Here is a 24,153-nt window from a genome sequence, read left to right as displayed (position 1 = left end):
CTTCCTGCTCTTCAGGAACTGACCACTATGAAACCCTTTCTCAGTGTGATGCATGCTCGAGCCCATGCTACTAAATGTGAGGTGTGTATAATATTTTGGCATCATATGTACATTTAATAATATGAAATATAAGTTAAGCTACACTATATTATCTTGTCTTTTTGCATAACCATTTCTTGCATGGAATGTAATGGCCTTTGATGCAAATTGTGGTTTGTGATATTGGGCTATATAAATAAAATTTAATTTAATTTCTTCCACCCTTTACTAACAGATTAATTGGAGTGGCAGGAACCAGGAAGGAGCAGGGACAACCGCTGGTGAGGAGGTGGAGCAAGTGAACAGTTACCTCTCACGTTGTGCCCTGACGACCAAATATATGGCCAAAGCAGGTGACCGGAGTTTGCAATATTCATATATAGTTTTTTTTAGATTGATCATCATAACCTCATTATTTGCTTTCAACAGCTCGGGTGGACATGCTTACATTGCATGCGATGGGGTGGAACGAGAAAAAAAATCTTTCTTTACATCAGGCACTTTCCACAAGATATGTGAAGGTAAGTCTCCTATAAATTGTGTCCTTTTGTTGTGTTTACTTGGCCTGTTGTTAATCATGCAAAGTTTTAATCCTGATTATTGTATAACACTGTTCATCAGACTTGTCAGAGACTCCAGGATGAGACTGCAAGGCTAGCTGACTTAAAAACAGAGCTAGATTGCACAGATGAAGTGGTGTCACAGTGGCTATCTGATGTAAAGGAATGGGCAGCTGGTGGTAAGCATGACCAGATAAAAGAAACAACAAACATCCCTTTCTACAATCTAAAGTTTAATATTAAAGAGCAGCAACAAATAGTAGGCGGATCATCTAATGTGATGCCACATTTATGTCAGGTTTATTACTATATTCCAGTTCCCTGCAGGATGTGCACATACAAAGTTTAAATAAGTTGGATTAAAAGGTTTTACATAAAATTCAAACAGAGAAACGGTTCTGTGTTTTAACAGTAAATTTCCTTTCACCATACACTCAAAAAAATGATTCATTGGATGAACTCAATTAAGTTGTGGGCAGGATTTCCATCCAATAAATATATGTAGCCCCAACTCAAACTGAGTACATACATTCAACAGAATGTAAATCAGTTAGCCTAACTCATTTGTATCAAATAGATGCAAAAGAATATAAATGAGTGAGGCTAACTTATTTTTATCAAATACTTACAATAGTATGTAATTGAGTTAGCCTAACTAACTTTTACCAAATACAGCTGAAATAAAATAACAACATTAACTAAATGAAATTGATTTACATTTGTCCAACTCAAACTTACATAATGATTGGAAAGTAAATTATCATCAATTAAATATATAAATCATTTTTCATTTGATCCCCCATTAACATACACATGAGACAAACCTGGTTGATGTTTTTTTTATTGAAATACATTAACATTTGAACTTAATTTACTTAGAGACCCTCCACTCAAAAAAGTGCCATCCATTCTACGTTATTCTACACAGTGAAAATCAAACATGTATGTGCAGAGTTGGAGACATAAAATGCTGTTTTCACACATCAGCTGAAAGTGGGAATTTTCTCTGAACTCATCGAAAATCCAGTTTTAACGGGCATGCCTACTGGCATGATTTGTGATATCACAACTAATTTGGAATTCACGTTTGATCCAATATTCAATTAATATTAATGTGATGTAGAAACTTGAAGCTGTAAAGTGCACATACACTGAACATGGGTGTGCAGTAGAAGACATCTTGTGTCCATCAGGAAACTTTAGAAGTGTTCATATTCATAAATTCTGGAAATTCTAATGAGGTAGGAATAAATTCCCCTTTTAAGGATTTACATGTGAAAAGTATACTTTTTCTGTGTAAAAAAAAAAAAAAAAAACATAAGTGAGAAAATATTGTTCCAAGCAGATTTGTATGCATCCTAATACATGTCTGGAGAGCATATTTCAATAGAAATATCAAGACATTAACTTTTTTACTAGATAAAACACAAGTATATTAACTTGAATTAACAGTATACTGATAAACAATGAATGCCCAGCTATCCCAAACATCAACAATAAAGACACTATAGCTGGATAGAATGAAGTGCAAAAACTCTGTATATGTAGTTGCTTGCCTTGAACTATCATTTACATAAAGGGAAAGAAAAAACCAATAGGCTATGGCAAATTCCACACTACTGTTCATTTACAGTAAAAAGAGCCTTGGTGGTTGGTGTGTTGACGTAGGTGGTAACAAAAACAAGTATTGTGGACCACGGTTAAGACTAGCAAAATAAAAAAATAATAATCACAAAACATTCTGAGCGATTATAAACCACAAGGAAGACATTTTAATATAACTTAACATAAATGTCACTTGCAACATAAAAAATAAATAAAAAAGACTTCTGGCTTTTCGCAATCAGAGAAAAATACAGCGCGATGAGCTGTTTTTAGATCAACTTCAATCCATCTCGAGTCATGAAGTCAAATAAGTATTAAGTGGCACTGAGGTAGAGTCAAGAAATTATGATGGAGAGGTGAAATGGGCAAACTTTCTGGGTGTAAACACTTGTCCAATCCCAAGTAATCTCAGTCTTAAAACCCTCCATCAAAGGACATCGTCACATGGTTTTGTCCTCTTATGCAAACAGCTTGATTTTCAGCTGTTGTAATTTGGCCACTATCAATCAAAGAAAAATACAGCACATTGAGCTGTTTTTAGATCAATTTTAATATCTCTCGACAGTCATGAAGTCAAATAAGTAGAGAGGAATGGTACGGAGGAGGTAAGAGTCAAGAAATTATGATGGAGAGGTGAAATCGGCAAATTTTCTGGGTGTAAACACTTGTCCAAGCCCAAGTGATCTCAGTCTTAAACCCTCCATCAAGGTAGATCGTCGCATGGTTTTGTCCTCTTATGCAAACAGCTTGATTTTCAACTGTTGTATCTTTGCATTCAGCTTGTGCCCATCCAAATTCATTATGATCTTCTGGAAAAACTCGAAGGTGTATTTGAGGTTGTCTGGAAAACTCAGATCAAGGGCATAAATGAGCCCAAAAAGCATTACGAAGCCCATGATGACACTGCCCAAGTTGCTCAGGACTTTGATGCCTTCAATCACAACTCCAATGTCCTCAGGCTCCTGATCCCCATCACTTCGGATCACATAAATCCCCATGACTGTGGTTGCTAGGTCCCTTTCTGCATCCTCGGTCGCCGGTGCCTGAACACCACAAACACAGAAAAACACAGCAAGTGTTTAATAAAGATGGACAGAGATATAAGGGGACATAAAGTGATGCAGGGCTTCACAGGTGATGGCGACATACACAAAAATACATCTAGAAAAGCATTTATCCATTATCAACAGCACAACTTCATCCCCCAGGCCAACAGAACTCTAAACAACCTCCCCACTCCAAGCGCACACACTCATACTCCCCCCTAAACTCAAAAACATGTACGATCACTTGTCTACACCAGTACATAAGAACACCTCTGTAGGGCTCTGTCAATATAAATAGTGTGTCATGGGAGAAGTAAGAGGGAGTAACAGTTCAACACTACATGACAAACATACTGTGATAAATTTACCAGATATTCTTTGAAGAAGGTGTCTGGATCTTCATTGAGGTAGATGACGAGGCATCTCAGGATACACTCCCTCCTGGTGTTGATGTTGTCAGGCTGAAGCAGGGGTGAAAAATGAGACACAATTTAGCCAAATGTGGTTGTTATGGTGACACAGAGAAGGAGCAGGTTGTCTAATTAAGATCAGAGGGTCATTTCAGTCTAAACAGGATGCCTAACCCCTAAATGCCCCCAACAAGCAATGTTTTACATTGGTCTGTGAGTGGATGAACCAAATTAAAAAAACATAATATTTGGATAAAAGCACTATACTAGTAGGCCATTTATAAAGTGTTTAAATAAGGAACTATGGACAATAAAACCTTACAATAACCACCCCAATAAATGCAAAGGGACGTTAGATGCATTTCGACTAACCGAATCTGTGATAGACAGGACTTCCTTAATCCTCTGCCCCTTCACTCCTCCTTTGCTCTTGAAGATCTGCATCAGCTTGTTTGAGAAGTGGTCCAGCTGTGACATGAACTTTGACTGCAGTGGCTTGGTGGTGATCCTCATAAACTCTGCATTTACCTGAAAAATAAACAAAATGCAGCCATTAAAATTTGTTAATTACCACCATTGTGGCTCTATGGGGGAGCTTAATGTTTGATTTTACATAGTACAGTCTGCATGTGCGGGTGTGGTAGAAGAAGAAAACAAAACGAGCACCAGCAGCGCCGGTGTTGTGCATGGCTGTGTGCACTTTGCAGGATGTTCCAATCTTTTATCACCATTGATGAACCACAAAGATTATTAAATCATTTTTAAACAGAAGCCTAGTTAGAAAAGACCTGCATGTAATTGTCAGCAGGCATGCACAACTCAGCACAAGACTGGTGAATGGCAGGTGAGCAGAGAGAAAATGGTTAACAATAATCCTCAGTTCAGCTATAAAGGTACAGTGTACAGTGACTAGTGAATAGAGACTGCAGCTCCTCAAGATTATACACACACACGATTAGATGATCAATCGAGTATAGGCCAGATTTGACAATTCTGATTTGACTATGTAAACCTTTAGCACTAGTAAATACAATTGTGCAGAAAGTTATAATAGATAAGAAAAAATGTAAACTCATACATGTACACATTTACTTACTTCACTCTCCTGGAATAAGGCAGGCCATCTGTTTACAAAATCTTCTATCAGGGGCCTCTGCTCCACAATCTCTAGTCGTCTGTGGGAGAAGGTTTTTCCCATTTTTTCTTTTATCACCACTTCATTGTCACGCTTTTTCAGCTCTGACAATAAAGCAATTCTCTCGTTCTCCAAGCTTTCTGTGGTCTCGCCTTTTGGGTGCAGAGGAATATAGTTAACTTCAGCCTTTCTAGGCTTCTTGATGTTGGCAGCAGCTTTGCCTTGGCCCTCTCGTTTGTGTTTCAAAGAGTTCACACGGATTTCAGGATGTCCAAGTCGGCCAAGTTTCGTACGAAAGTTTTGCATTTTATACTTAAGCGACTGTTTCCATCCCCAAAATCCTGTCTTGGATCCCAGCTGCCCCAGACAAGGATGGGCCCTTGTCAAAGCTGCTGCTACCTCTTCACACTGATAGTCTTTTGGATACTTTGTGTATTTCATCATTTCTTGCGCAAGGCCATCAAGGATGACCCCTTTTAGCTTTGGGCCAGGGTTGAAGTATGTTCCATTGGTCTCAAACTCTGTGTTTTTCTGTTGTAGTTCAAATTCAGCTTCATAGGTGAATTTAGGGATTAGAAAAACCTTTGGCCAGGAGGCCAATCGTGAGGGCCGAGTTTCTGGGGATGAATGCGGTGTTGATGTGTACAGCGTATCGTCACTGCAGGATGAGGCTATTGACGAAACAGGGGTTTCAGGCTCTGAGCAAGTGGTAGCAGAGGTCTCACCAAAAGAGTCTACTGTGTACAAAGTGATGCAGGGCTCCACAGGTGACAAGATAGGATTACAGATTATTTTCAGTGTACTTTTGTTTTGAATGTCAGACACTGAAGTTAGGTTTATGAACTCATTAAAATCAGAATCCATGTATTGCATCCGGAAATCCTCTTTCAATTGAAAGAATGTCTTTATTAGCACATGTAGTTCTTCCAGTGATGCCGGAATTCCATAAGGTAGGTGCAGTTTTCTAGAGTCAGACACGTCACCAAAAATGATCCGCAGGACAGCCGGACTTGCCATTTTGGAACACCTTTAATCTAGAGCAGAAAAAAGGGAGGAGGACAAGAAACAATAAATTAGTTATATTTGTGATTAAAAAAAAAAAAAAAAAGTAGTTTGAGATTATGTAAGTCTGGCATCAAGAGCTCATACTATTTTTGTTTAAAAATGACACGAACCTTTAACGATGATGAATCTTTTCAACATGACCATACGCAAACCCTGAACCATATATTCCACAAGGGGATAAGGGTCCACCAAGTCATCAAGTTCAATTAGGGCAACCTCTCCAGTGGGTGAGGCAGACAGCTCAAAACCCCCATAATGCTCCCTATACCAAGCGCATACATCTTTCACTAGAAAACACAACTTCTCCTTCAGAACGCAGAGCTGAATGATCTTATTAAATTTAGGTAGTCCATCTACAGATCCATGTACAATAAGCATCCCCTCACTGTAATGTATACCACTGCAAGACACATTTTTTGCTATATGAACTTCAGTCACATCTGGGTATCTCTGGTTCAGAGTAGAAACTACTCCTTCACTAAGGACATCAACAGGCATGATTGAGACATCTGTGACCTCTAACAGTGATTTCTTGAGACTGGAGGAATGTGTGTGGTAGGCAAGCATGAACTGGTGTTTAATAGCTAGTGAACGAGTTATATTCTTAAAGCAATTCGTATGACGTGCGACCTGCTTGAAGAAGCTATGTTTAGCCTCAAATCTCATAGTCCACAAAGCAATTAGAGGTCCAAAGCAACGAATCATTTGTGGATAGTGCTCTAAATAGTGATGTTTTGGTAGGAGCTTGATGTCTGGAAAGAGTTCAATATAGCGGTGTCTGTGATCATAGATTCTGGCCTCAAGATATGCAACAGTTTCCTCTGTATGAACAGGAGCCACAACCAACTCAACTATGTCCTTAAGATCTATAATTACCTGCCATGCTGGCTCACCTTCTGGCAAAATGTGTCCAATCAATAAGGGAAGAAATCTGAGCAAGGCCCAATTTTCATGTGCATTGCCACCTATAGTGTTGCTAGTTTTGAATAAGCGTGATATTGGATGGGGGCGATTGGTTTTGTCCCCCCATTTGTACGGAAATGTCTGGATCAATTTGTTAAGGCCCTCAAGAGTGAAGTATTTTTTGGAAATCAACAAACTGATACAGCGTGCTAGTTCAACGGGAACAACACCCTCAAAGATGTCGTGCACAATATCAGGAGGATAGCCAGTGCTTACATGAAAATTTGAAAGGTGGTCTGTTAAAACACACTGTTTTTTGACACCACAGCAAATAGTTGCATTTTCCTGAGCAGACTGGACATGAACATCATGGAGGTCTCTGGTTCTGAGTGTGAAAGCACCTGATTTGACATCTTTAGTCTGAAACTCTGATTTGTCTCCAGTACAAAACCTGCATATGGACCCCCCAGAAAAACTCTCAACAAATCCACCTATTCCGTGGGCTCCAAGATTGTCAGCGCTTACACACTGAACAGTACCTTTAACAAACTGACCAAGCTGAGAAACAAAGACACCATGCTGTTCTAATGTACCCAAATCTTGCAAGAGAGGCTCTAAAACTTTTGTATAGCCATAGGCCTTCACATCATCTGATTTGCATAAAACAGCCAAATAGATTGAGTTTAGTGTTGAATGGGAACCTGGTGGCAAATTACCTAAAACCCAGTAGACACCACAGAGTTTGTGTTTCTTTCGAGATGTCCCAAGAGGGTTACAAATCTCAAAATCATCCACATACAGATTTACTGCTATTCTCAAACCTTCATCAGACAGAAACGGATTTTGTTTATAGTACTCACCATCTCTTATGGTTCTGTACTCTTTTTGACCAGATAATAGATGGTTTTGTTGAGTTTTAAGGTGTTCAAGGACAGCTTGATGAGAGAGCAAATTTTGCAAAGATTGTAATATAGGGATGTATTGAAATGTCCTATTCCTCTGGGCATCTAATATATACTCAATTGGCTCTAAAACACCAAAATGAGAGGTATAGTACTGTGCACGTTTATACGCAGTAGCAAGAGGGCCATCCTTTGCAATAGCTATTCCCAAAGGATTGGATTTGCATAGAGCAGTTGAAACCTCATCCACTACTGACTCCTCAACTTGTAATTTATGACTCTGGAATACATCCGAAACAACAGATTTTATGACAGGCAAAGATGCTATACTTAAAATGTAGTGCAGTTCAGAAAGGACCTCATCAATAACCACCTTTGGAATGTGAACAATATTTTCTAATTTTAATAAAATGCAACCAATTTTCTCGTCAATAAAATTTGGCTGGAACAATTCTGCAGCATCACCACAACTTAATGTTTCATTTTCATTATCTGCATCCACAGACTCTGTAGGGTCATCTGCACAATTGATTGATTGACGTGACTGACTTGTATAGATGACATTGGCTTTAAAATCTTTCAATGAATGTTGGTTATGTTTCCTGTTTTTGTGTGTGTTGAATGTACTATAAACATTAGTTTTAAATGTGCATCCTACAAACATACAAGGAACCGTTTCATCATGCCTGAGATGTCCATTTATGTGTTGGAAAAAAGCTCTTTCAGTTGCTAGTTCTCTGCATGAGCACACATGACACTGAAATGTAGACCCTTCTACTGGGTTTGGACCTTGATGTTTTCCATGACTTTTGTATGTGTGATTTAATAGCTTACTCCATGTATTAAAGGTACAGGGGCAATCGGTGTATGGACATGGATAGCGATAACTGCCCCTTAAGTGCCCATGAACCTGCCTAAAATGTTGCAACAACAAATACCTGCTAGCTAATTGCAAACTGCATTCTTTGCACTGCCACATTCATAATCCTAAAAAGGAGAATAAAGACAATTAGCACATATCACATGACAATTATGCAAATCAGTTTGTGCTAGCATTGAGCAAGTAATGTTAGTCTTATACCTACCATCAATAGGAGGTTGCCACAAACTGCGTTTCAACTTGAACTGCAAAAGATGAGATACATATATTAGAGGTGTGAGCAATGGAGGAAATACTCAGGTGATGTATCCAAATAAAAGTAATTATTAATTATAGTCAAACACATTAGTATAGGTGCTCTACTTCAACCTACAATATTAACCTATTAATATGAATGATTTTTAAGTTTTAACATGCAATACAGATACAGATTTAACTACTGTGACTTTAAAACAGTCTTCTTTTCAATTAATGATATATGCATTCTTTAGAACTTCTTGCATACATTATTCTTTCAAGCAGACATATTTATTTGTATGAATTAAATATAATTAATCCTTATTAAAGCTATTAACAAACAGTGAATGCTTTTCTCTTTTTCTTTTAATGCTTGATCAAAATTAAGGACACAGAGCGCATTAGGTTTATTACCCACTGTCACTTTAAGACATCGGATCATGTCCAATGACATGTGGATCCAATTGACCCTTCGCTAAGCCACGCCCAAAAACCGCCACTGGCCAATCGTGTCTTAGCAACCGTAACTAGGCGCGGGAGGTCTGGCAAGCTTTCGAGCGAGGGACACATGCCAAAGCGTTGTGTGTATGGATTGTGCAAATCTGATACCCGGTATCCTAAAAGTTTGGACGGGGGAGTGGATTTTTTTTCCTTCCCGAAAATCTAAAATCCAAGGGGAGAAATGACGGGCGTGGATCAAGCAGTGTGTGAGACTCCATTCACATCTAAATGTCGACAGGATTAACAAAAACACCTATTGCTTGGAAGTTGGAGATAATTACGGTTCTTTGTTCATAATGCACGTTTTAACGTAAAATAAGACGATTAAAGACAAGACGGAGGCTCACTGACATACTTTAAAATATATTTCAGCATTTTGTTAATCGACGGCCTACTAAGTTACCCCTGACTGAGTCACTTTAACCCAATCCGATCGCGGCTCTCCCGATGTTAGTGTTATTCCACAAGATTTATGGATAAACTGTTTGATTTATAATTATTATATTAGTTTCACATTTCACTTACCCTGCTGTGCACGAGCATAGCTGTTCCTCAATTTGTGTGTTTCCCATTTGAATGGTCAGCGTATGAGGCGGCGGCTGCTGCGACTATAGGCTTTAGCTTCAATTTTTATTAAATTATTCTCTAATCTATTGCATATTATGTCGTGGATATATCCCTCGAATGCATACTGCAGTCCCTTTTGTCTTGCTCTCTCAGATATTTCACATGTTCGCCAAAAATTACTAATTATCTCATTGGGAATGTCTGACACCGGTGCATACACACTGTAATAGACGAGCTAGACGCGAAAGCTTGACAGGCGTAGCAACAGTAACTAAGGAGGGCGGGGCTTAGCGAAGGGTCAATTGCACTGATGGACATCCAATACACTCACAACTGTTTAAGACATAACCAACATTGTTTACGTGAATACTCTCCAAAAAGGACATTTAGACATAATGTTGTGTGTATTTGTCCATTCAGACACGAAATAGAGCTCAGTTTAGGACTCGCGCGCTGTAACGTTAGGTGTCTATGTGCATGCCTGCACGCTTCGGGTCGGGTGTGTGCGCACAGAAAATCGTACCGAATAGAGCTCTTTTTTGCGTCGTCACTCTTATTCAGATCTATATGTCTGCTCTACTCATTCTCCCAGACTTTTACATTTTTTTAACGTTTTATGAGATCGCTGAGTAGATCAGCACGTAAACGTTACAGTACAAATGTGCGCATCTACCACAAACGCAGGACATCAGTTCTGACTGGATTGCTTCCCAAATAGTCACTATTTAACATTTTCGTCCAGTTTTTATTAGTTGATATAGTTCCTAGTCATAGTTTTTGTCATTCAAAACTAGGTTTTATTTAGTTATCGTCTCGTTTTCGTCTGTGAAAAAAATGTCGTTGACGAAAATAATGACAAATAACACTAGCCGCCATTAATGACACACGGCAGAAAAAAAAGCAGCTAAGTTACCGAGTGTGTAGCCCGGTCTCGGCAGGCCGCCATAAGTAGTCCACCTACTACAGCCTAATGCATAAATACCGAAAGAACCATAACGTTAGATATTTAAACTAACGTTAACGTTGTGGTATTGACCATTCGGTCCTTGGCTGCTAACGCTTGTCGCCGCCATTTTGGACATACACGCAACAGAAATTCGGCATCTCTTCTTTACGTTTATTTGTCTACAGGCCAGTTTTGCCCGGTCCAAAATTGCGGCGACGAAGAGCAACACATAAGTTAACCAAAGCAGTCAACGTGACCAACGTTAAAAGTACAAAAGTAGCACTAAGTTAGATAACCACCATAAGTTAACGTTAGCCAGCCAACTCCCTTCAACTTTGAAGAGTGAAATTAGGCTCGCTTAACTGTTGCACACATTTCGGTCAATATTACTGTATTAACGATATTTGACAGTAAGACTTTCTAATCAACTACAACATATGAATACTTACCAAGTAGTGGATATTCGCCTTTTTTGTAGTCTCGTCCACCAAACGTTGCCTTGACGTTGCACCCAGAGGATGGAGAGATGGGCGAAAAGAGCGCGCTGTCCCGCACATGCGCAAAGGGCGGTCCCGTATGACACTTTTTTTTGCCGATCCAACGTAAATCAATCTCATAGGTGGAGCTATTAATAAATTTTTAGTTAAACCACTTAAATATATATACATATGATCTTAAATAGATATATTTAAATAAAGCAAATTATATTTAAATGTGTCACATTTAAGAAGGGCTTGAATCATTTTTTTGAGTGTATCTTCTACAGAGACACCTGATACATCTCATGCCAGTCAAGGCACAACACACAGAGGAATGCAGCAATCAATTGAGGGGCTCTACCTTAGTGTGAGGCACCAGAAGCGAACCCTCTACCGTCAGAATGGTATAACTATATAATATAATAAGTTGATAAATTCAGGCTACTGTGTGCATCCTACTCCACCAACATGGAATTAGCAAATAATGTAGTAGCACAGTTCAGCTCAATTATTGTATTCTGTTCTTTAAATGACCAGTCTGTAGGATTTAGTGGTATCTATCAGTGAGGTTTGACGATTGCAACCAGCTTCCCTCACCTCTATCTTTCCAAGCTACGGTAGCTGACGAGAAAATGTGAGAGGTACTATCTAAACCCAGTGTTTGTTTGTCCGTTGTGGGCTACTGCAGGAACGTGGAGGTGCAACATAGCGTCCTCCGTGGAAGGGGAACGTATTTAGATACAAAACTGCCCATTCTAAATTAATGCACAATTATTATTTTCAGGCAATCATGAAAAGTGTGTTAGTTATTCCTGCAAATAGACCCCCCCCCCCAAAAAAAATGTTAGACACTGAACAATTTGTTTCCAATGTCAGTCTACATTATAATTTTCACATACTTCAATAACTGCAGCTTTGCTTTTCAATTTTTTGGTGCTATAATTTTTTTCTTGTTGAGTTCTGTCAAAAACCTCTGCATCTGTACTTCATGTCTTTCTAGACAGCAGCAAGTTTCGCCATCGCCTTCGAAGGAAGCTGGCAGAAGACAAAAAACTCCTCCTTCAGGAGATAAAGAAATACAATGATCTTGTACTAGAATCGGCAACAACCATTCGATGTAGCTGTGGTGGAGCATTCCCTAACTGGAGAGAGTACTGTGTCTCAAATATGGCCGTGGGAGGTTCATGGCAGTGGTATGTCTGTTTTCAGATGCTTCACAGGAATTTATTTACAGTTCTGCTTTATAGAGTATACTGAACTAAGGCATGCATGTTACATATTGAGTGTTGTAATATTAAGTTAGTTTAATGGTGTATTTTCAGTTTTCTTATTTGTCAATTTGATAAAGTCAATGTTTGTAGTGATTATGCAAGATTGTCTCATGTATACATATAACTTATTGATTCTTAGCAAACATTTCAATCAAGAAACGAGTGCACGACCAAGTGATGTTAAAGAAGATTAAAGAAAATATTCCAACGCAATGGTACATCGAGCACAATCAGGCCCTTAAGAGAGCAGTCAGAAAAATGGAGCACAACTGGAAGAAAGCTAAACTAAAGGTATTTAGCATTTTATGGAAAGAGAGCATGATTGCATACAGAGAGGCCTTAAAAACTGCAAGATCTGCATATTTTTCAACCCTATTAGAAGAAAATAAAAAACCCTAGGTATTTATTTGAAACTGTGGCTAAACTAACGAAAAATAAAGCTTCAAGCTCTGATGTTTCCAAGCAGCAAAGCAGTAATGACTTTATGAACTTTTTTATTTACAAGATTGATAATATCAGGGAGAAAATTATAACTATGCAACCATCTACTACAGTATCGCATCAGACAGTGCAGTGTAGTCTCACTGACGAAATTTTGTATTCATTCATTGCTATAGGAGAGGGTGAATTTTATAAACTCGTTGAATCATCTAAATCGACATCATGCATGTTAGACCCTATACCGACTAAACTATTGAAAGAGATGCTTCCAGAGGTCATAGATCCTCTTCTCAATATCATTAATTCATCTTTGACATTAGGATATGTACCAAAAAATTGATATTGATTGACCGCTATGATTAAATCGCTTGTTAAAAAAACGCAACTTGATCATACAGAGTTAGTCAATTAAAGGCCAATCTCAAATCTACCTTTTCTGTCAAAGATACTAGAAAAGGCAGTACACAACTATGTTCTTTTTTTAGAAAGGAATGGTATCTGTGAGAATTTTCAATCAGGATTTAGACCTTATCATAGTACTGAACAGCTCTCATTGGAGTCACAAATGATTTGCTCTTATCCGATCGTGGTTGTATCTCGCTATTAGTGCTTCTCGATCTTAGTGCTGCATTTGACACTATCGACCACAACATTATTTTAAATATACTCGAAAATTATGTTGGCATTAGTGGAATTGCACTAGCATGGTTTAAATCATACTTATATGACCGTTATCAGTTTGTAGCAGTAAATGAAGAGATGTCTAATCGAATACAAGTTGAGTTTGGTGTACCACAAGGCTCAGTACTAGGACCGTTGCTGTTCACTCTGTACATGCTAACCTTAGGAGATATCATTAGGAAGCAGAACCTGGAAGTATGACCATATTAGCCCGGTTCTGTCAACACTGCATTGGCTCCCTATTAAACATCGTATAAATTTTAAAATATTGCTGATTACTTACAAAGCACTAAATGGTTTAGCTCACCTATACTTGAGCGAGCTCTTAAAGCATTATTGTCCTTCACGTCTATTGCGATCTCAAAATGCTGGGCAGTTGATAATACCTAGAATATCTAAATCGACTGCTGGCAGTAGATCCTTTTCCGATTTAGCACCAAAACTTTGGAACAATCTTCCTAACATGGTCCGGAAAGCAGACACAGTCTGTCAGTTCAAATCTAGACTAAAAACACATCTCTTTGGGTTAGCATACACAACACATTATAGATTTCTATAATTCAATGTTAGCCTGCATAGTTTAGATCAGCCAGAAACGGGAACACTTCCCATAAATCCTCATGTACTTGGTACATCATAAGAAGGATGGTGTCTACGCTAATATTAGTCTCTCTGTTTATTCCGAGGTTTACCGCAAACCGCCGGATCCAGGCCATATCCGGATCTGATGAAGGACCATCGCATGGACACGACGACAACGCATCCCTGAAGTGCCAGCCTCATCAACCCTGTGAAGGCCTCATGGACACCTCAACAAACTCGTCTCCATACCGGCGTGATGATTCCGACCCCAACCAGATGAACTGGATAAATATTGTGAAAGTTCTGATCCCATGTGATTTCTGACCTATACTTATGCCTGAATCATAATCATACACTGTTCGTTCATTGGCCAAAGGAGGACTGGCCACCTGACTGAGCCTTTCTTCGCCTTGCCACTGCCACTGTTGCCTTTTCGCCTTTGTCGGCATTGGCTTTTGGCTTGCTTAGTTGGGAACATTTAATTTTGTACTTGTGGTACCTGCCATACAGTATACCTTATTCTGAGTCTGACTACGCCACCCCCTGATGATGGGCAGGAGGAACCACAAATCTTCCCGTGAATTTAGTGTGGCTAATAATGTGTTTATCCTCGCAAAGGGACAGTCAACAAGAGGCAGGAATGAAAGTGTATTCCAAATTTATTATATTTAGTGCAAAAAGACGTAGAAAAGTTATTTAAAACGAATCTTAAAAATACTGGGATAAAGAACTGGTGATTTTTTTTTTGGGAGACAGAAACAGGAGACAGCAACCCAGCACCAGTCGAAGCAGGCAACACAGCAAGCTCTACACACTTAAGATCTTTAAATACCACTACAAAATATCACACCGTGCTGTAGTTATAAGTACACACCAATACAGTGTCTCTCGCAGTGTGGTCCCCTGAAGAAAATGGCCAAATCGTCAGTATGGATCCGGCCTTGTACAAGAATAACCTACGCAGAAGACATAGTTAGGGAGGCAAAGTGCATTGCTTAAGTCTAGAAAATAAAAAATGCTATTATGAATGTGGCACATGAGTGGCAGAATTACAGATAACCAAACAACAACAAAAATCAAACAGCAGAAAGCAATAAAGAAATGCTTATTAATCGCATGAAAACAGTGGCTGGCCTGGTCCCTTTTCAAGAGAAACCAAGCATGTTAGTTACCAACCTCATTAAACAGCTTAGCATAGTCAACTCAAACATAACCAAAAATATAGGCCTACTTTTCAGTATGCTCAACTGTCCCACAGCGCATTAACATGCAGAGAAAAGGTGAACGTTCTGTTACTACGGACAGAGAAAATCTTTAAAACATGTTTGAATGCAAGAATAAAACATTCAATAGAAAATGTACAGCTTGAGGCATTTACCAGTGCAGCCCAGCAGCTCGAGTCACACTGGGGGTGATCGCATAAATGTTTAACCTCCATACAGGAGCCTGTGTCCCCTGTGAATTTCTAGCATTTCTAGAATTACCCTTAATAAAATAAAATAAATAAGTGTTCAAATTCAATGGCAGAGATTAAACATGCTCTACAATGACCAGTTATACCTGCATGAAAAGGGAGCCCAACTCACATCACCATGTCTAGCCTCAACACGAAAAAAAATCTGCCTTGCAGCTAGCAAACATTTATCACTTCCTGATTTGTCATGTGACCTTACAACAGATCACATGATTCCGGGTGTTGAGTGAATATGCTGCAGAGAATAAAGGTGACTTGACTTGACTTGAGTTGACAAAGGAGACGTCGGCCAGGTACTCAAAGATCTCACCTTTGGAGAAGACTGTTGATTTTATACTCAAACAATGCAAGTACAGTATTACTATTGAGATTACCCCAGAATGAATTGCATTACTATCCCGCCCCAACACTTATGTACAATAATAATGACAAATGCTGACCAACACTTAATTATATAACATTTTAATTTAATTTAATTAAAATCATATATTTTGGTAAAACAAGCAAACTGTTGTATTGTCATATGACATAGCTATGCATGAATACACACTAGACAAATGCAGCTGATGCGAATACATACATTTTCATTCAAGCAATGACTAATGCATGCATTAAATTATTATATTCTATTTACTGACAACAATATGAAACATGAATAAAACAGGGTTTCTGCAGGGTTCAGTCAGTAAAATTTAAGACTTTTTAAGAACTTTTTATGACATTAGGATTTAAATTTATGACCTACACGAATAATGAAAAAAAACTTCAGTCACTAAAATTCCTTTCAATAAGTCTTTTTTTTAATTGTCTTTCATTGAAAGTAACATGTTTTATTATTTCGATGTTCCATTTTCTTAAGAGTAACAAACTGAAGGCTCCCTTTTCTTAAGTATCAACGAACAACACTTAACAATAGGCTATATCTCTTCCACATTTCAACTCAGCCAGCTAGGCCACTTCCAGTGGTCGCACAGTCTACGGCTGCTGTGGCGTTTTTCACTCGGTCACTTCAGGATTTACCTAGATTTACGGTCAACGACTTGAGTCGAATTATTCAAGGACTTTGCAACACATCAGCAACTAAAAAGGAGAAGGGCTTCAAATTATACGTGTCAAGTTACGTCCACAATTATGAAGGTAAGATCGGGGTGGATATTGTTTGTGTGCTAGCTTAGTGATGCTAACGTTGTGTGGTTGACTTCCCTAACTTTACCTGTTGTATAACAATCTATTTTCCTAACTTCATTGTCAATCTCAGTTTCAAACAAGGATTCGAGTTTAGGATGCTACAGATCGGTGTGGCGTGTGAGCGTGTGAACTGATTGAATTGCGTGTCACACGTTTTATACTGCAACAGTATAAAACGTTACTTAGTTTGGTATATTGTTTTTTTTGTTTTCTTGAGGATGATGCATAGGGGTCAAAGTGTGTTACCACTAGCAGCCGCTTGAGGGCGCTAGAGTTAATTGATTACAGGATATAACCCTGATCACAGACGAGCAAGTGAGTTGGTATCCTGGCTAGTTCAGGGCGCCGGAGCAGTTCAGGAAGACGATTGGGGGTGCATGGCGGCCAATTCAAATAAGTCAAAAAATACGAATAAGAGGGATCGAGGAAATCAAACTGGGAATGGATCAGAGATTCTAGGAATGGAGGATACAGGTGAAGAGGAGGATGATATGGAGGTAGGATTGACAAATGTCAGAACAGAAAAAGAAAAGGTTAATAAAAAGAGGAAAAAAGGTAAGGAGGAAAGATCAGGAAGCAGTTCTATAGCTAGTGAGGAAGATGGGGAGGAACGAAGTAATAGCAAGAGCGAATTTAGGATAGTATTGAAGTTTAAAGGAGAGGTAGGAGTTTCAGGAGTTAATCCATTGATGTTGACATATGAACTGAAAAAGCTGGTAGGAGAGATAGCTTTCGCAAAAGTGCTACAAGATGGGGCATTAATGATAGCATGTAGAAATGAAGAGCAAAAAAATAAAGCCATAAAAATAAAGCCAGTTGGGAAACGGATGGTAATGAATTACAAGATTGTAGGACAGGAGTCATGGGTGTATGGAGTAATAAATGGAATTCCGTTACGAGTTACTATGGAGGAATTAAAAAAGAATCTGGAGGGGGCAAAGGTCATAGATGTAGTCCGATTACAAATGAACAGAGAAGGTAGAAGAATGGATAGCTTGTCAGTACGTATAAAATTGGAAGGAAAAGAAGTGCCTGATCGGATTAAGATGGGTTATATTAGTTATCCGATTAGGAAGTATATAGTCCCTCCTTTGAGGTGTTATAATTGTCAGAGATATGGACATACTGCATCAGTGTGTAAATCTAAAATGAGGAGTGCGCGGTGTGGAGGGGAGCATGAATTTGGGAAGTGCGGAGAAGGAGTAGGATTGAAGTGTTGCAACTGTGGAGGTAGACACAATGCGGCTTATGGAGGTTGTGAGGTGAGGAAAAAGGCTATGGAAGTACAACAAGAAAAGTAAAAAAATAATCGAACTTATGCTGAAGCTGTGAAAGTTGTAAATGATAGAGATAGGCAAAGTGAGACTGAGAGAATGGAGCATGGAAAAAGAAGTGAAGGTACAGGAAGAATTGATGAAGGTAGAGTACCAGAAGATGTAATGCTAGTAAGAAAGAGCAATTTTGTGCTATTCATGGTGGAGGTAATTAATTGTACAGCGCAAACAGAAAGGAGAACAGAAAAGTTACAAATAATAGTAAAGGCGGCAGAGAGATTTCTAGATATTAAGGGATTGAAATGTGAAGATATAATGAAAAACCTTAATACAGAATCTCAGTCAAGTCAGGATTTAGGGGTTGGTTAGTATGTTAAATATTTTACAATGGAATGCCAGGAGCCTTTGTGCTAATGGTCAAGAATTTAAAGGATATATAAATCAAATGAAAGATAAGCCAGATGTAATATGTATTCAAGAATCATGGTTGAATCCTAGACTAGAATTTGTTTTAAAAGGATACATTAGTGTGAGAAGAGATCGGGAAGAAGGAAAAGGAGGAGGATGTGTTAATTTTGTAAAAGAGGGAATGCCTTATAGAGCTTTGGAAAAAGGGGAAACGATGGAATATATAGTTGTAGAAATATGGTTTGGAAATAAAAGTTATGTTATAATAAACTTTTATAATCCGTGTAAAAGATTAACACAAGAAAGTATGGAAGTAATAAAGGGATTAAGAGGAAGTAGAGTAATATGGTGCGGGGATTTTAATGCCCATAATACTTTATGGGGAGGTTTATCGACAGATGCAAATGGTATGGTCATTGAAGAGGTGATGGAAAAGAAAAATTTGGTGTGTATAAATGATGGAACAAAAACACGAATGGATGTAAATTCAGGGAGGGAATCTGCAATAGAGCTAACAATTGTTTCTAATGCATTAGGGGGAATAATAAATTGGGAGGTATTAAATTGTACAGCGGGTAGTGATCATTTCCCAATATTAAGTTCAATTGTAAATAATGAGATAGGGAAGATAAAGGAAATACAGGAAAATGGAAGTATGAGAAAGCAGATTGGGAAAAATTGTGCAATAGCAGTTAAAAGGAAAAGGAAAGCACTTAAAATTCTAAGGAAAACTCATAATTGGGAAAACATGATAATATATAAAAAGGCTCAAGCAGAAACCAGAAGAACAATAAGGGAAGTGAAGAAAAAGTATTGGAGATCATATTATGAAGAAATTGGGAAAAATACTCCAATTGGGGAAGTGTGGAGTATGATTAAAAAGATGAGTGGCATTCGCAGAGAATATGAGTACCCTGTGTTATGTATTGGGGAAGAAATAGCAATACGTGATGAGGAAAAAGCAGAAATGTTTAAGAAAGAATTCTCAAATAAATAGTTCTGATAATTTGATGAAGGAGTGTAAGGGAATCAGGGAGAAGTTGTTAAAAGAGCATCCATTTATTTTAGAAAAAAAGACCGTAACAAATAGTTTTCTAGATGTGCCTTTTTCATATTCAGAATTAAAGAGGGCATTAAAAAACACTAAAGATAACTCCTGGACAGGATGGAATTAGTTATGTAATGTTAAAAAAGTTAAGTGATGAATCTCTTAAAATTATTCTAGAGTTTTATAACAGCGTATGGGAAGAAGGGATTTTACCTAAGAGATGGAAAGAAGCTGTAATAATTCCCATAAAAAAACAGGTAAAGATCCAAGTATCCCTTTAAACTACAGACCGATAGCATTAACATCACATCTAGGTAAAGTTATGGAAAAAATGATTACAGATAGTTTAATGTATCATATGGAGAAGAATAATATTTTTTCCCCATATCAAAATGGTTTTAGACATGGAAAGAGTACAATGGACTCAATTGTTAAATTGGAATCAGATATAAGGAAAGCATTGATAAATAAAGAAACTCTAATAGCGGTTTTCTTTGATGTAGAAAAAGCTTATGATATGTTATGGAAGGAGGGTTTATTGATAAAGTTAGATCAAATTGGAATAGAAGGAAAATTATATAATTGGATTAAAGAGTTTTTAATTGAAAGGAATATTAAAGTGAAGATTGGAGAATATATATCAAGGAAAGTAATAATTGAGAATGGAACTCCTCAGGGTAGTGTTATAAGTCCTTTGTTGTTTATTATTATGATTAATGTTGTATTTGCAACAATAGATAAGAATGTAAATAAATCGCTGTCCGCGGATGATGGAGCTCTGTGGCTTAGAGGTAGGAATGTAGAGTATATTGTTAATAAAATTCAAGCAGTTTTAAAAAATGTTGAGGAATGGTCTTACAAATGGGGTTTTAAATTCTCAGTGGAGAAAACCAAATATATATTTTTTACAAATAAAAGGTCAAGTATTGATCTAAAGATTAATTTATACAACAAAGAGATAGAACAAGTTAAAGTGATACGATTTTTAGGTATGTGGTTTGATACAAAGGTTACATGGAATGTACACATAAATAAGATGGAGGATAAATGTAAGAAGATTTTAAATGTAATGAGATGTATTTCAGGATGAGAATGGGGAGCTGATAGGGTTGCATTAAAAACAATTTATTCAACAATGATAAGAGCAGTATTAGATTATGGTTGTATCGCATATGGAACAGCAACTAAGTCACAGTTAGGAAAATTAGAACGAATTCAATCACGAGCTTTGAGAATATGTTGTGGAGCTTATCCTTCCTCTCCTGTTTCAGCTTTACAGGTGGAAATGGGGGAGATGCCAATTCACTTAAGAAGGAAACAATTGATACTGGCATACTGGGTAAACCTAAAAGGGCAGAAGGATAGTCATCCAACAAAAGGTATACTTGAAACATGTTGGGAATATGGGAAAGGGAAAGTTAACAGTTTTGGTTGGATTATTAAGGATTTAGTTCAGAATATGAAATTAAATGAGTATAGAGTTGTTCCAGCAGTAATATTACCAACAACACCATTATGGATTTTACCTCAACCAAATGTAGATCTATTCTTATTGGAATCAAGACAAGATAAAGACCAGAGGATGTTGGAAGCAGAGATGACAAAATAATATATTGGTATTAAGTATGAACAATATATAAAGGTTTTCACAGATACATCTAAGGATCCACAGAAGGGACAGGTTGGGGTAGCGTATATCATTCCCAGATTGAAAGTGGCAAGAGGGGAAAGAGTATCAGATCATGTATCTGTGTTTACAGGAGAGCTACTAGCAATTATGGTAGCAATTAATAAAATAAATGAAATGGGGCTAAGTAAAACTTTAATATGCTCAGATTCAAGTTCAGCCTTGATGTGCCTGGAAGCTCAAAAATCAGATACTAGACAGGATATTGTTTTGGAAATCTTACAGATATTGTTCATGATGCAACAAAAAAATAAGATAGTTCAGTTTATGGGTTCCGGCACATACTGGAGTGTCTGGAAATGAAGCAGCAGATAAACTAGCAAAACAGTCTATGGCAAAGGAAAATTTAGGTATAGTAAATTAGAAATCAAATCAATAATTAAAAGGGAGATAAATAAAAATTGGCAATCGTATTGGGATAATGAGGAAAAAGGTAGACATTTACATTCAATACAACCATTGGTAGGTAGAGGAAGGAATTCAAGTGGGAGAAGGAAGGAAGATTGTATTATTTCTAGATTAAGACTGGGACATACAGGACTTAATTCAACAATGCCAATAATAGGAAAACATCCTACAGGATTATGTGAATGGTGTGGAAGCAGAGAAACAGTCGAGCATGTACTTATTAAGTGTAATAAATATTCTGAGGAAAGAAGTAAGATAATTGAAGAATTTGAGATGAAAGATAATCAACAATTAACATTAAAGATGGTTTTAAACTCAGTAGAGGGGGGTAGGTTAATAATAAAGTTTTTAAGTAGAACAAATTTGATTTTTAGAATATAGATAGGTTATTAGTATTTTTAGTATCAGTATCCCTCTCTGGAAGATGAGGGACTTTGGCTGTAGATGGAGGAGCTGAACACGCAGCAACATTGAAAGCATGAGTCCTGATTGTTCTGGGAGTTGTGATATATGGTCTCTGATCTATTACCTACAGTAGATGGCGGTAATGCTCTTTTTAAGAATGCGAGCCGCCAATAAGCCCAAAGAAGAAGAAGAAGAAGAAGCAAGTGAGTTGTGTTTTGGTAGAGGGAAACCCCACGGTTGAACTCATGGCTACCTTTTCTCATAAGTCCTGTTTGAGAACTGTTTAAGTTTAAGCTCAAACGTGAGTATATGGTGTTTAATAACTGTTTGAAATGTGATGTATTGGAAATTACAAAAGCTAATGTGAGCTATTTGATTTATTTTATAGAAAGGACTTTTTGGACAGTTGGGATATTTGATTGGAGGTTGTTTGATACCTTTTGTCGGTCCATGCTGCATGAGGTCTTCTAATCTCATCACCATTTACAACGTGGTTTTCTATTAGCAATGTGGATTTGGTGCTACAGATCTACAAGGCTGCTTATCTCCATTTTCACACTCATTTGGATTACAGGAATATAACATTGTATCGATTTCAAATAACTGTTTGGATCTCAGGAATATAACATTGTATCGATTTCAAATAACTGTTTGGATCTCAATCATCTCATCTTCATCATCGGCTTATGCTGAGTTCAGACTGCACGATTTTCAAAATAATCGTGTGACTGTTGTTTTCATACTGCGTGACTATCTGGGGTAACATTCAGTTGCTGGTGTGTTCACACTGCACGATGGATCGGCAACAGGTTTCACACCGCATGACTTTACAAAAGAAAGAATCGCCGACAACTTCTCCCTGGTCCGCAAACTAAGTTTCACAACCAAACAAACGCGAGAGTGATAAGGAAATAACGGAAGATCACGCGTGCGTGAGACCGGAGTTCTCGCGCGACACTGAATTTGTTATTATAATGATAGCCTACAAGAAGATTGCGATCCAAATTGTCTGTGCGCTGATTTGCAGCGAAAATGAGAAAAATAAACAGTTTATGCAGGAGGAAATGGTTGGGAAGACGAGGGGAGCAAGGTCTGTGTTTTGCAAAGAGAGTTGGGGTTAAATACATAATTTTGCAAATGTCCTGCTGTTGCTGCTGGTCATGCAAATGTTTGTGCTTTGTTTCTGTTTGATATAATTGTAAATATAGGCCTATGTATTAAAATACTGATATTCTGGTCTATAACTCCTCCCTGAACACCCTGCTGTCTTGTATCTTGCTCTCTCATTGGCTGTCGGTCATCTCCGATGTAGTTTTCAGTCAGAACACTTTTCACACAGCAGGATTGTGAATCGCCGACAGGTCCAGATATTTAGCATGCCAAATATCTCACGGGCGTCGGCGACTAATCGGCGATTCTCTGAGATCGCGTTTTTGCTCATTCACATTGCGTGATTGTCACTCGCATGAACGAGCACCGATTTGCCTGTGATTTCGGGCATTTGTCTGCGATTTCTCAAAACCTGTCGGCGAGCCAAAATCGGGGCTAAAATCGTGCAGTCTGAACTCGGCATTAGTCATCTAACTCTGATTAATCAGGATAAGTTTAACTTATTATTGACTCTCCTTGATGCTCAAAGGCAAAGACTGATTGTTTGTTTGATTATTTGTTGTGCACTTGGAAAATAAACTGAAATAGAGTATTTGTTTGATGAAGTGGTTTTATTATAAGTACCAGTCGAATTCTGTTGAACCCCCTCAGATGTTTCATCTTAAATTAAGGGAGGTGTTACACTGCAAAGTATGAATAAAGCTTGCAGGACAACTTGATTGGCATTGCCTTTTCAGCATGAGGAATACATGGTGTGGCGTGTGAGCGTGTGAACTGATTAAATTGCGTGTGTCTCACGCCCAATGCGTGAGTCTTGAGAACCCTGACTTTTGTAATATGGTACCTTGATTTTATTTATGGAAATTTATGTTTACTATAAAACCTTTTCTTGTTTAAATGC

The 24,153-nt window shown here is 37.9% G+C and overlaps 1 protein-coding gene and 3 long non-coding RNA genes across 4 annotated transcripts; 2 read left to right on the top strand and 2 right to left on the bottom strand.

Annotated features, from left to right (window-relative positions):
* The first annotated feature begins 330 nt into the window (after positions 1-330).
* Positions 331-714, top strand: LOC143752233 (uncharacterized). The gene is made up of 3 exons (XR_013207396.1): positions 331-392; positions 469-560; positions 661-714. It is a non-coding gene; the product is annotated as an uncharacterized LOC143752233 (long non-coding RNA).
* Positions 715-1,442: 728 nt separating this feature from the next.
* On the bottom strand, positions 1,443-5,812 carry LOC143741778 (uncharacterized). Its single transcript, XM_077234268.1, has 4 exons — positions 4,757-5,812; positions 4,033-4,188; positions 3,619-3,711; positions 1,443-3,247 (listed from the first exon to the last, which is right to left on the bottom strand). Exons 1-4 carry the CDS (start codon positions 5,810-5,812, stop codon positions 2,939-2,941), a joined length of 1,614 nt encoding a protein of 537 aa, XP_077090383.1. The 3' UTR covers positions 1,443-2,938.
* A 9,216-nt stretch (positions 5,813-15,028) lies between these two features.
* LOC143751811 (uncharacterized) lies at positions 15,029-15,712 on the bottom strand. The gene is made up of 3 exons (XR_013207318.1): positions 15,629-15,712; positions 15,482-15,545; positions 15,029-15,206 (listed from the first exon to the last, which is right to left on the bottom strand). It is a non-coding gene; the product is annotated as an uncharacterized LOC143751811 (long non-coding RNA).
* Positions 15,713-17,252: 1,540 nt separating this feature from the next.
* On the top strand, positions 17,253-22,341 carry LOC143747239 (uncharacterized). The gene is made up of 3 exons (XR_013206699.1): positions 17,253-17,467; positions 20,914-21,021; positions 22,273-22,341. It is a non-coding gene; the product is annotated as an uncharacterized LOC143747239 (long non-coding RNA).
* The last annotated feature ends 1,812 nt before the right edge of the window (positions 22,342-24,153 follow it).

This window comes from Siphateles boraxobius, unplaced genomic scaffold, assembly GCF_051911475.1.
Source record: "Siphateles boraxobius isolate OS27281-9 unplaced genomic scaffold, OSU_SipBor_1 1, whole genome shotgun sequence".
NCBI classification, from domain to species: Eukaryota; Metazoa; Chordata; class Actinopteri; order Cypriniformes; family Leuciscidae; genus Siphateles; species Siphateles boraxobius.
Note: the sequence above shows the minus strand (reverse complement) of the source record. Positions and strands in the feature narration are given on the sequence as shown.